General features: G+C 44.7%; 1 protein-coding gene across 1 annotated transcript in view; it reads right to left on the reverse strand.

Moving 5' to 3' along the window:
* PRCC (papillary renal cell carcinoma (translocation-associated)) overlaps nucleotides 1-13,769 on the reverse strand; it is a 33,494-nt gene that overhangs the window by 10,666 nt on the left and 9,059 nt on the right. Inside the window, exons 2-3 of the mRNA XM_003795240.3 lie at nucleotides 4,629-4,676; nucleotides 113-679 (exon numbers count right to left, since the gene is read on the reverse strand). Coding sequence (XP_003795288.1) covers nucleotides 113-679; nucleotides 4,629-4,676 — 615 coding nt within the window. The remainder of the gene's footprint in view (nucleotides 1-112; nucleotides 680-4,628; nucleotides 4,677-13,769) is intronic.

The raw sequence follows: 13,769 nt of genomic DNA on the forward strand, positions 1-13,769 counted from the left end.
AAGACACCAGAAGATTAATTCAGTTAATACAGAAGCCATATTACTGGCACAAAGCTCTCCTTGATCACCATGCTCCAATATTCCCAGCCTGCCCACCATCCCTCCTGCTCACCTGATAATAAGCACCAGCGGCATTGGCATCGCCATATGTGGAAAACTGATTGTAGCTGTAGTCATCCCCAGGCTTCTGCATCCACGGGGCTCCACTTGAGCCTGCTGCCATCTTGAACTCAAGGGGGGCATTGGCTGCATCGTCCTGGAAAGCCGGCTCTGGTTCCGTGCCTGGAGGCAGCTCCTCAGGGACAGTGGGGACGGGGTAAGGGTATGGCTCGACTCCAGGTGGCTCGGCCTTTTCAGGGAGGGAGAAAAAGTTCTCGGGGGCTACTTCCTCATCACTGTCATCCTCCTCTTGTGTGATCTGCTTTGTCACCTGCAGAGCTGCACTCTTGGCAGCAGCCTTGATAGCAGAGGGCGACGGAGTTGTGGTTGTAGTGCCCACAACAGGGGCAAGAGGGGAAGTCTTGGTTTTAGAAGCCAGTCTAGAGGGCTTAGTATCAGAAGAGCCATCCGAGGGTTTGCGGGAGAAGGCATGGGGCAGGAGCAACCTGTTAGTCTCTTTCACAGTCAGGTTTTTAGGTTGGGGAAGCAAGGCAGACAGACCAGTCCCCTCGCTGGATCCCTGGTGAGCCCAGGTTGGGGTAGGATGGAAGAAAAATGACAAATGAGATATGTTATTATATACTAGCAAAACCAAAACCAAGAATTACAGACATGTGCTCTGCCCCAAAATCTTACTAGCTCTTGTTTGTTTCTTACCTCCATCTACTCAGGACATCTAATCTGGGCTTAATTCCTCCTACCTCAGGTGGCTCTACTGGCTGCTTCTCCTCAGGTAAGATGTCATTCCTCTTTTCCCTGACTCCATCCCAACTTAGCTCCAATGCCCTCTGCCATAGGACTTTCTTCAACTCTGTGTCTTCAGCAAATACAAAGCCATCTTCCCAGAATTCCCAATACAAAGCTCTTGATATTTTATCATCCTTCCTCACACAAAGCCGAGGTCTACCTCCAGCTTGTCACTCAACCTGTCTCCATATCCTAAAGGGACCTCTTAACAGGGAGCTCTCTCCTTCCTTTGGATTGTTACCCGAAATCGAGAAAACACAAAGTCTCTGTCCACAGAGACATTCATACATGTTGACAAAAGTCTCCTCCCCTGGCTGAGGCAAAAGGCTGACCAAACCCAGACCTCTTAGCAGCTGCCAATGATACCTAGAAAATAGAGGAGGTCCAGCATGTTCAAGAAGCAGGCAGTGAGTTCGGAGATTAAGAGGGGCTCAAGACGGTTTTTTCCAACTCTTTAAATCACTCTGTTATCACTCCTAAAGCAAAAAGGGCAGGATTTCCTTCTTCTTTTCCCATGTGTAAAATTGAAGCCTGGGCTTCAGCTGAAAAGTCCCCTTTAAACTTGAGTACTATAGTTATTTTTAATTAAGGCCACAGAACCCAACATTAGCCAACAAAGAGATTTTGCAAAATCATCTTCAGTTCTTCTCAGAGTTACTCAGCTTGCAGATCTCCTGAGAATAATCTACTAACACTATTGCTTTTTACAAAAATACATTATTTTAGTATATTTTGTGCCATCATACATTCAGAGGTGGTTTTACCAGCCAAAAAAGGAATGTATGTATGGTGTATTTAAAAAAAAAAAAAAATTGGCCAGGTTGAAATAGCTCACACCTGTAATCCCAGCGCACTAGGAGGCTGAAGTAGGGGGATGACTTGAGCTCAGGAATTCAAGACCAGTCTGAGGAAGAGTGAGAGCTCATCCCTACTGGAAATAGAAAAATTAGCCTGGCTTAGTGCTCATAGCTCAGTGGTTAGGGTTCTGGCCACATACACCAGGGCTGGGAGGTTCAAGCCTGGCCCGGGCCTGCTAAACAATAACAACTACAACAACAAAATGCCAGGGGAGGGTGGCGCCTGTGGCTCAAAGGAGTAGAGCACCAGCCCTATACACCAGAGGTGGCGGGTTCAAACCCGGCCCTGGCCAAAAACTGAAAAAAAAAAAAAAGCCAGGCATTGTGGTGGGTGCCTGTAGTCCCAGCTACTTGGGAGGCTGAGGCAAGAGAATCGCTTAAGCCCAAGAGTTTGAAGTTGCTGTGAGCTATGACATCATAGCACTTGACCAAGGGCAACATAGTGAGACTCTGTCTCAAAAAAATAAAAAAAGAAAGAAAGAAAGAAAGAAAAGAAGAAAAATAAGCCAGGCATCATGGCAGTAGTCCCAGCTACTTAGGAGGCTGAGGCAGGAGGATCACTTGAGCCCATGAGTTTGAGGTTGCTCTGAGCAGGGCTAAGGCTACTGTACTCTAGCCTAGGCAACACAATGAGACTGTCTTAAAAAAAGGCTTAGTGCCCGTAAATCAGTGGTTAGGACGCAGGCCATATACACTGAGGCAGGAGGGTTCAAACCTGGCTGTGGCTGCTAAACAACAATGACAACTACAACAAAAAAACAGCTGGGAGTTGTGACAGGTGCCTATAGTCCCAGTTACTTGGGAGGCTGAGGCAAGAGAATCACCTAAGCCCAAGAGTTTGAGGTTGCTGTGAGCTGGCATACCACAGCACTCTACCAAGGGTGACACAGTGAGATTCTGTCTCAAAAAAAAAGAAAAATCTGGCTCAGCGCCTGTAGCTCAAGTGACTAAGGCACCAGCTACATACACCTGAGCTGGTAGGTTCGAATCCAGCCTGGGCCCGCCAAACAACAATGACGGCTGCAACCACAAAATAGCCAGGCGTTGTGGTGGGCCCCTGTAGTCCCAGCTACTTGGGAGGCAGAGGCAGGAGAATCGCTTGAGCCCAGGAGTTGGAACTTGCTGCGAGCTGTGATGCCACTGCACTCTACCCAGGGTGATAGCTTGAGGCTCTGTCTCAAAAAAAAAAAAAAAAAAAGAAAAAAGAAAAATCTCAAAAGCTCCCTTGCCTGTCCAGGTAAAGACATACAGATGTGCTTTATTAGCTTGTTAATGCCAGAGTCATGTGCTGAATTTATCAATTTGTAAGCTAGCTGGCCCAGCCACCCCGAATTCCTAATACTGCTAAGAATCCCTCAGATTCTGCTTTCTGTATGCTAAAAGGCCAACTTGGCCTAAATGTAGGGCTAAGGGAGTTGCCAACTGGAAAAAGAAATGGAATAAGTCACTATGTCGCTTTCCTAGAGTACCAACACATTCTAACACGCTCAGCCAAAAAATGCCCAGAATGAATAAAATAAGACTTGAGTCAAACAGCCCAGGTAGAACTGCTCATCCAGGGAGTGGAATCTTCTCCATTGTCTATGTCCAGAGATTTGGATCAGTCCAGCCTGGCAGCACCCAGACACTCAGGCTTATACGGAGCACCCTGAGGGGCCAGGCTGCGTATGTCTCTCAAAGTGTCTGACTTCTTAGCAGATATCTAGGATCACGGCTCCATAGGTCCTCTACAGTGCTGAGTCCCCCTTGCCTTAAAAGCTCAGAATTCCTCTATCTGCTCATCTCTCCCTACTGTCTGGAAGACTGGTCTCACTTGTGAGATTCCTTCGGCATCAGTGTACCTCCTCCATTGATGACAGGACTGGCCTTACTCAGTCTCAACATGCCAGCTTCTTCTAAGACTCTTCCTTAACACTCACTGTGGATACAGACACACTACCCTCCTCACTGGTTATCTTACAAACCATGTCCTTTTAAGACTGACCAGAAATGCCAGTGACACTTTAACACCGTCAGGGGAAGGGGCAGCTTCAGCACCACAGACCTTGATCATGAGACAACTACTTTTTAAAAACAGGACTGCTTTTGCTTTTCCCTGAGACATCATCAACATGAGGTCAGAGTATATAAATCAGTAAGTGTGGAAAGAGCAGAAGGAAACTCCTGGGGGACAGAATAATGATACTAAGAGGAGGGGAAACAGAAGCAGACAGCAGGGAGATCATCTACTAGCATGTCCCAGACAGGACTTCTGCTCTTTACTATGAAGGAGCCAAGTGCAGCCATCAGACCTTGGACTCAATAGTGAGACCACCTGAATCTGAATCCCAGCCCTGCCCACACTAGTGGTCTGACCTTGGGCAAGTTCCTTAGTTTCCTCATATGTGAAATGAGGGTAATGATAACTCTATGACTTAGGCACTATCACGAAGATGAAATCAGTTAGATGATGGTAAAGCACGTAGAACAGTACATGCTATTTAATGTTCATTTTCCAGGTTAATAAGGACAGGAAGAAGATGGACAATTTTCAAATATAGATGGTCCCTAACATCATTTTGATCAATCCATTTCTTCTACCCTTCCTAAATAATCCTTTTACATGAAATGTAATGATCTGAATTGAGTTATGATTAATCTCCCTACCACTGCCTGTGCTCTAGGAAAGGAAACACCATCATGCAAAAGCCAGAAAAGTGAAGAGAGGACAGAGGTGCACAAGGTTTAAAGTCATGAAGGAAAACAGACCAAAGCTGAATAGTCCTCAAATACTTGTGTCTGCTCTAAAACTGGTTTGAAAACTGCTGGGCATTATAAGTCCTGTATTTCAGGAAACCACATGGGAAGAGAAGTAATAAAACTTACCTGAAGGACAGTTTTCTTCTTTGTGGGTTCATCCTCCTCGGAATCTGACTAAGAGAAAAAGAAATGGAATAAGGCTTCACTGCTTAGAGGCAGCGCAGGAAACACATTAAGTGGTGGAAACACTTCTGGGACAATGGAGGAAGCCATCTAAAGAGTTGCCCCACTGAGGCCATCTTGTCTGTGCCCCATCTCTGTGCAGAGGAGTACCCACCCCATGCCCCATTCAACAGCAGAGCTCCCTTCCTGATCTCGAATAGCTTCAGAGAACCAGGTATGCCTTGACCTCCCTTAGCCACTGATTCCCTACAGCTCCCCTTCCTCCACACCTGTGGCATAGCCTCCACGGCATCAATTTCTTTTCTGTTAAATCAACAATATTTCTTCCTATTTGGTCCTTCATGGAAAGAAAAAGCTATGTTCATTCCTCTTCCTATAAATCTGTCCACTGGAAGATGAATGGGATTTGGCCCACAATCTCACCCAATCTCAGCTTCACTTTTAAAACCACTTACATAGACTACATAACCACAGGGCTGAGAAAATCCAGTGGGACTAAATGATGTGTTAACTACTCTTCTATGAGGCATTAAAGGTCAAAGCCACTTGAGAAATCCATTCTATCTTCAAGTATGATCTATAGTCTGCCACATAGAACTGCTCACAGGAAGAAGGCAGGCAGACGACTGTGAGGATTTGGGGCAAGACTGGATGGAGGTCATCTGTGTTACCCTTATGATTCATCAGAACTGTTCCTGAGACAAGCTCTCACAGCAAAAAATATCCAAACTTTAGGCCAAGTGCAATGGCTCACATCTGTAATCCTAGCACTCTGGGAGGCCAAGGCAGGTAGACTGCCTGAGCTCAAGAGCTCAAGACTAGCATGAGCAAGAGTGAGACCCCATCTCTACTAAAAACAGAAAAATTAGCCAGGCCTTGTGGTGGGCACCTATAGACCCAGCTACTTGGGAGGGTAAGGCAAGAGGATCTCTTGAACCCAAGAATTTGAGGTTGCTGTGAGCTATGATAATGCCATTGCAATTACCCAGGGCAACAGAATGAGACTCTGCTTCAAAAAAAAAAAAAAAAAATCAGGCGGTGCCTGTGGCTCAGTGGGTAGGGCACCAGCCCCATATACTGAGGGTGGCAGGTTCAAACCCAGCCCTGGCCAAATCGCAACAAAAAAATAGCCAGGTGTTGAGGCAGGCGCCTGAGCTCCTAGCTACTCGGGAGACTGAGGCAAGAGAATCACCTAAGCCCAGGAGTTGAAGGTTGTTGTCAGCTGTGATGCCACCGCACTCTACCAAGGGCGATAAAGTGAGACTCTGACTCTAAAAAATAAATAAATAAAATAAAAATAGAAAAACTAACCAGGCGTTTTGGCGGGCATCTGTAGTCCCAACTACTTGGGAGGCTGAGGCAAGAGGATCGCTTAAGTCCAAGAGTTTGAGGTTGCTATCAACTATGAAACCATGGCACTATGGCCTGGGCAACAATGTAAGACTCGGTCTCAAAATAAATAAATAAATTAATTAAATAAAAATTACTTGCCAAACCAAGCACCTTAAATGTTTCCATTTGTTCCCAGGGCCTGTAAAAAGCAAGAATCTAACATTCCATTCGCTGTAAAAACTCAAACTGTCTGCCTGCCTGCTTTTCTCGTATCTCACAAGTTCCTTTTGTCTGTTACAAAGATCTTTTGATCATAATTACCTACTATATTCAAGACACTACCCTAAGTACTATACAGTCTCCCAAATGGCATCTCAGGCAAGGCTTGGGGCAATGGGCCCATGACCACTAGTCTCCACAGGTGCAACCTAGACCATTAACCCAGTGTGCTCCAAAGATCACTACCACATGAAAAAAGAACATGCCCTGAAAGAACATAAAACCCAGTAAGAAGAATGAGAAGTACTTAACTATAATGAAGAGCACTGATTATGGCTCATACATCCCCTCAATTAGTACAGCCTATATGGAAACCTATATGATCAAGCAATCCTACTTCCAGGTATTTACCCAAAAGATTTGAAATCAGTTTGTCAAAAAGATATCTGCATTCCCATGGTCACTGCAGCACTATTCACAATAACCAAATTGTCCATCAGTGGATAAACGGATAAAGTCAATGTTTTATAGATACACAGAAGAACAGTATTAGGCCTTTAAAAACAAGGTTCTTTAGATACTACAGGTGACAAAAAAGATAAAAATAAAAAGAAGGAAATTCTGTCATCTGCAACAACACAGATGGAACTGAAGAACATTATGCTACATGAAATAAGCCAGACACAGAAAGACAAATGCCAGCTGTACTGATCACTTACACATGGAATCTAAACCAGCCAAACTCAGAGAAGCAAAGAGTAGAATGTGGGGGGGGTGGGGCAATACAAGCTAGAGGGATGTGGGGGGAATGGGGAGATCATGGTCAAAGGATATATCAAATATCATACAAAAGTAATAAATTTGGTGGGTTTTTTTTTTTTTTTTGGGCCAGGGCTGGGTTTAAACCTACCACCTCCAGCATATGGGGCCAGCGCCCTACTTTGAGCCATAGGTGCCACCCATTGGTGGTTTTTTTTTTTTTTAAATCAATTGCATAATGTGGCGAATACAGTTAATAGTACAGAATACATTTCAAAATTGCTAAGACAGGCCTGGCACAGGTAATCCTAGCACTCTGGGAGGCCAAGGTAGATCACTTAAGGCCAGTTCAAACCAGCCTGAGCAAGAGGCACACCACCATTTTTACAAAAAATAGAAAAATTAGCTGGGTGTGGTATCGGGCACCTGTAGTCCCAGCTACTCAGCAGGCTTGAGCCCAGGAGCTTGAGGTTACTGTGAGCTACGGTGATGCCACAGCACCCTAGTTCAGGTGACAGTAAAACCTATCTCCACACACAAAAAAAAAAGTTGAGAAATTTCAAATGTTCTCACTACAAAAAAATAAACATTGGGGGTACCAAATATGTTAATTGGCTTGATTTAACGATTCGACACCTATTCATGAGTCATAACATCAATTTATACCCCACAAATACAATTGTCAACTTAAGGGGGGGAGGGGGGTTAAAGTAGTCAATTTAACTCAGGTGCAGTGATTCATGTCTGTAGTCCCATCTACGCGCAAGGTTGAGGCAGGAAGATAACTTGAGCCTGGGAGTTCAGGATCAACCTGAGCAACACAGTAAAACCCCACCTCAAAATAAAAAACCAAAAATATTGTCAATTTAAAATAAAAGTGTTTCTCTATTTCCTAAAGAATCTGCTGTTTCTCCATTTGTGCTTTCTTTCACTTAAGTCCATCCCCTTGTTACACCCACCACTGTGCCCGTGTCACTGCCATCTCTGTCAGTCTGCATTCCAGACTTCCTGACTCAGAGCTGCTGGGCAATCTCTCTGATGAGTCTCACCTGGCTCTTTCTCAGCCTGTGTCCCTGCATCATTCACTTGTTTGAGGTGGCATCATATTAACTCTGGTCCATCTGTGCTTGCTCTGTAAACATGACATTTTTCAAGTGTATATTCTCTACTCTTGATAGCAACAGCAAAGGCTACCTCCCAGTAGCCAGTATGTGACAATTTTTATTAACTACTGTCAAAAAAATCCATGAGGGAAATCTGTCTTTGTACCTAAATTTGAGGGATAAAGGAAAGGGTGACAAAGACAGGAATAAACATCTATTGGGGACCTCCTACATATCAGGTGATTCATTCATAATTTATAATTTAACCCTTATATTTCAAGGTAAGCATTATGTGTGTTATCTCAATTTTATGGGCAAAGGAAATAAGGATCAGAGAGATTAAACAATAGCTAGGACTAATGGGAACCAGGACCCAAACCAGTTCCACTGTTCATGCTTTTGTAGCACACCATAGCTGAGCTGTTTGTCCAGGCTTTCTACCTGACTAGATCCCCCATGATACATTGCTGAGAGCAAGGCACAAAATCAGAAACATGAGTTTGGGCCAGGCATGGTGGCTTACACCTATAATTCCAGCACTCTGGGAGGATTCCTTGAGCTCAAGAGTTCAAGACCAGCCTTAATCCAGGTACAGTGGCTCATGCCTGTAATCCTAGCACTCTGGGAAGCTAAGGCAAGTGGATTTCCTGTGCTTACGAGTTCGAGACCACCCTGAACCAGAGGGAGACCTCATCTCTAAAAATAGCTGGGTGTTGTGGTGGGCACCTGTAGTCCCAGCTACTCTGGAAGCTGAGGCAAGAGAATCGCCCCAGAGTTTGAGGTTGCTGTGAGCTATGATGCCATAGCACTCAAGCCTGGGCAACAGACTGAGACTGTTTTCAAAAAAGGAAAAAAAAAAAAAAAAAGGAACATGGGTTTAAGTCTCAGCTCTGCCACTTACACTTACTGGCAGAGAAATCAAGCTTATTTAACCTCCCCACTCCTCAGCTGGAAATAATACTTATCCAGAACATACCTACAGGAGCTACTGTTAGTGAAAATGATACAAATATAATTCTAAACAGAGTTCAGAGATTATTGTTCCTTCTGGCTTTCCAAGATGCCAAACTCAACCAAGAAAAAGACTTAAGCACCAGGTGGCACCTGGGGCTCAGTGAGTAGGGCGCTGGCTCCATATACCAAGGGGGTCAGGTTCAAACCCAGCCCCAGCGGCTCGGCGCCTGTGGCTCAAGCAGCTAAGGTGCCAGCCACATAAACCTGAGCTGGAGGGTTCGAATCCAGCCCAGGCCCACCAAACAACCAATGATGGCTGCAACCAAAAAACATAGCCAGGCATTGTGGCAGGCACCTGTGGTCCCAGCTATTTGGGAGACGGAGGCAGGAGACTTGCTTGAGCCCAGGAGTTGGAGGTTGCTGTGAACTGTGATGCTACCGCATGATGCCATTGCACTCTACCCAGCTTGAGGCTCTGCCTCAAAAAAAAAAAACCCGGCCCCAGCCAAACTGCAACAAAAAATAGCCAGGTGTTGTGGCAGGGGCCTATAGTCCCAGCTACTCAGGAGGCTGAGGCAAGAGACTCGCCTAAGCCCAAGAGCTAGAGGTTGCTGTGAGCTGTGATGCCACTGCACTTTACCAAAGACAACAAAGTGAAACTCTGTCTCTAAAAAATAAAAAATAAAAGACTTAAGCACCCCACCCCTAAGCACTTCTACCTCTTTATCTCTGTTCCAAACTCTTATTGCCTCTTTCAAGTTCCTGACCATCTCCCTCATCTTCTGACCATGAAGACTTATGTCCTTTCTGGCAGACCACACAGACCACCTCACTATGGATATACAGGTTTTCATGGAGTCCTCAGGCACATTTAAACTTTACATCTTAGGCAATGGGTCCAATGGCAACAATCTGAAAATAAACAAATTGTATCCAAGTTTAAGATGATTCTACTTATAAAACTACATAAGCATATTCTAATTTTCAGATCTGTGACAAACAAAAAGTGGCTAACAAGAGAGTGGCAATGGCAGGTGAAATATCCTAAAGCTAATAGAACTGAAGGCCAGATCAGCTATAGGAAGAAAATTCAACTTCTCTTTAAATGTCACAGATTGTTTCCACTATACTGACAACCTGAGTTTATTGTTTAAAAGCATAAAACAAAACAAAACAAAATCCGGTATGAAGCCGGGTGCAAGTGGCTCAGGCCTGTAATCCTAGCACTCTGGGAGGCCAAGGTGGGTGGATGGCCTGAGCTCATGAGTTTGAGACCAGCCTCAGCCGGAGCAAGACCCCATCTCAAAAAATACCCAAGGCGTTGTGGCAGGCGCCTGTAGCCCCAGCTACTCAGGAGGCTGAGGCAAGAAAACTTGAGTCCAAGAGTTTGAGGTTGCTGTGAGCTGCTACTCCACCGCACTCTACTAAAGGCAACAAAGTAAGACTGTCTCAAACAAAGAGAACAAACCCTGCACAAAGACTTTAGAATACCATATTGTTGGCCAGGTGGTGGCTCATGCCTGTAATCCCAGCACTCTGGGAGGCTAAGGTGGGTGGATCGCCTGAGCTCAGGAGTTTGAAATCAGCCTGAAGGGGCGGCACTTGTGGCTCAGTGAGTAGGGCGCTGGCCCCATATACCAAGGGTGGAGGGTTCAAACCTGGCCCTGGTCAAACTGCAACAAAAAAATAGCCGGGCGTTGTAGTGGGCGCCTGTAGTCCCAGCTACTTGGGAGGCTGAAGCAAGAGAGTCACCTAAGCCCAGGAGCTGGAGGTTACTGTGAGCTGTGTGACACCACGGCACTCTATCGAGGGTGATAAAGTAAGACTCTGTCTCTACAAAAAAAAAAAAGAAAAGAAATCAGCCTGAGCAAGAGTGAGACCCTGTCTCTACTAGTAAACATAGAAAAACTAGCCGTATATCATAAAGCACACCTGTAGTCTCGACTACTCAGGAGGCTGAGGCAGGAGGATTGCTCAAGCCCAACAGTTTGAGGTTGCCGTGAACTATGATGCCATGGCATTCTACCCAAGACTAGAGTAAGACTGTCTCAAAAAACAAAACGAACAAATAAATAAATAAAAGAAAACACCTTATTGCTTCTGGATTTCTAAGACTTGCTATGGCTACTCACAATGACCCTCTCTCTCTCTCTTTTTTTTTTTGAGACAGAGTCTCACTATGTTGCCCAGACTAGAATGCCATGGCCTCAGCCTAGCTCACAACAACCTCAAACTGCTGGGTTCAGTGATCCTCCTGCCTCAGTCGCCCCATTAGCTGGGACTACAGGTGCCCACCACAATGCCCAGCTAGTTTTTCTATTTTCAATAGAGACAGGGTCTCACTCTTGCTCAGGCTGGTCTTGGACTCCTAAGCTCAAGGCATCCTTCCACCTCCAGCTCCCAGAGTACTATCATCTTTCCCTTTGAACATCTCATACTAAACTTCTCCTGAACCCCATTATAAATCATTTCATGACATTCTCCCACACAAAAAACTTCCTGCAACAGAACACTAAAATAAAGATCTCAAAAATGTGCTGAGCCCCTAAACCCTATTAAGGTCTGGTTACTCATCTTTGAGGAAGAGGTAGAAGTATTTACCTGCCTAACAGGGCCCAGAGACATTCAATAAACTACCCAGGGCCACAGAGGAAGCCTGGGGAGATTGGGACGGTTGACAAAGAGAATGAGGACCTACTGCTTGCTCCCTACACTAACTTTAGTGATTTCCATCCTAGGAGCAGGTGGAAGCATGACAGTCACTGGGTCACTACAGGAAGACAGTTTAGATGCCACTCAAAGTACTTCTGGACAAGTGGAGGCCTGACTGAAAACTCGTAAGAAACATAAGAAAGTACAAGAAGGAATTATCTGAATACTTCACAAAAGAACATAAATTTCAGTTTAGAGTACCAGAAAGCAGAGAGATGAACAATCCGAATGCTAAAAGACACAGGCCAGGACAGCCACTGTAGTACATTGAGATCCATAGAAACAGCGCCAGGGTAAGTGAAAGCCAGATGGGCACTGAGTGACACCACTTTGCTGAGGAAAAATAACTAAACATGTGCAAAGGAGATCCTAAGAAGCCGAGAGGCAAAATGTCATCATATGCATTCTTTGTGCAAACTTTTCGAGAGGAGCACAAGCATCCAGATGCTTCAGTCAACTTCTCAGAGTCTTCTAAGAAGTGCTCTGAGAGGTGGAAGACCATGTCTGCTAAAGAGTAAGGGAAATTTGAAGATATGGCAAAGGCGGACAAGGCCCGTTATGAAAGAGAAATGAAAACCTATGTCCTTCCTAAAAGGGAAACCAAAAACAAGTTCAAGGATCCAAATGCACCCAAGAGGTCTCTTTCCGCCTTTTTTTTGTTCTGTTGAGTATCACCCAAAAATCAAAGAACATCTGGGTCTATCCATTGGTGATGTTGCAAAGAAGCTGGGAAAGATGTGGAATAACACTGCTGCAGATGACAAGCAGCCTTATGAAAAGAAGGCTGCAAAGCTGAAGGAAAAACACAAAAAGGATATTGCTGCATACCGAGCTAAAGGAAAGTCTGATGCAGCAAAAAGGGAGTCGTCAAGGCTGAAAAAGGCAAGAAAAAGAAGGAAGAGGAGGAAGCAGAGGAAAATGAAGAGTAGGAAGATGAAGACAAAGATGGATAAGTTGGTTCTATCGAAGTTTTTGTTTCTCATCTATAAAGCATTTAACCCTCCTGTACATAACTCACTCTTTTTTTTTTGAGACAGAGTCTCTATGTCACCCTTGGTAGAGTGCTGTGACGTCACAGCTCTCAGCAACCTCAAACTCTTGGGCTTACGTAAGTGATTCTCTTGCCTCGGCCTCCCAATTAGCTGGGAGGCACCTGCCACAATACCCAGCTATTTTTTGTTGCAGTTGTCATTGTTGTTTAGCTGACCCAGGCCAGGTTTGAACCTGCCACCCTCAGGTGTATATGACTGGCATTGTAACCACTGTGCTATGGATGCCGAACCATACTCCTTTTGAAGAAAAAAAATTGAAATGTAAGGCTTTGTAAGATTTGTTTTTAAACTATGCAGTGTCTTTTTTTTATATAGTTAACACACTACCAAATATGTTTTTAGATAGCCCTGTCCTGGTGGTATTTTCAACAGCCACTAACCTTGCCTGGTACAGTATGGGGGTTATAAATGGGCATGGAAATTTAAAGCAGGTTCTTGTTGGTGCACAGCATAAATTAGTTATGTATGGGGATGATAGACTTTTCATCTTCAGTTGTCTCTGATGGAGCTTATATGAAATAATTGTTATTCTGTTAACTGAATATCACTCTGTAATTGCAAAAAAACAAAAGTTGCAGCTGTTTTGTTGACATTCCAAATGCTTCTAAGTAAATACAATCTTTTTTTTTTTTGAGACAGAGTCTCAAGCTGTCATCCTGGGTAGAGTGCCATAGCGTCACAGCTCACAGCAACCTCCAACTCTTGGGCTTAAGCCAATCTCTTGTCTCAGCCTCCCAAGTAGCTGGGACTACAGGTGCTCACTACAATGCCCAGTTATTTTTTTGGTTGTAGTTGTCATTGTTTGGCGGGCCCGGACTAGATTCAAACCTGCCAGCTCCGGTGTATGTGGCTGGCACCCCAGCCACTTGAGCTATAGGTGCCAAGCCAGTACAATTTTTTTGTGAAAAAAAAAAAGGAGGGGCAGCACCTGTGGCTCAAAGGAGTAGGGCACT

This window comes from Otolemur garnettii, unplaced genomic scaffold (genome assembly GCF_000181295.1).
Source record: "Otolemur garnettii isolate 467f Iridium unplaced genomic scaffold, OtoGar3 scaffold00091, whole genome shotgun sequence".
In the NCBI taxonomy this organism is placed as follows: Eukaryota; Metazoa; Chordata; class Mammalia; order Primates; family Galagidae; genus Otolemur; species Otolemur garnettii.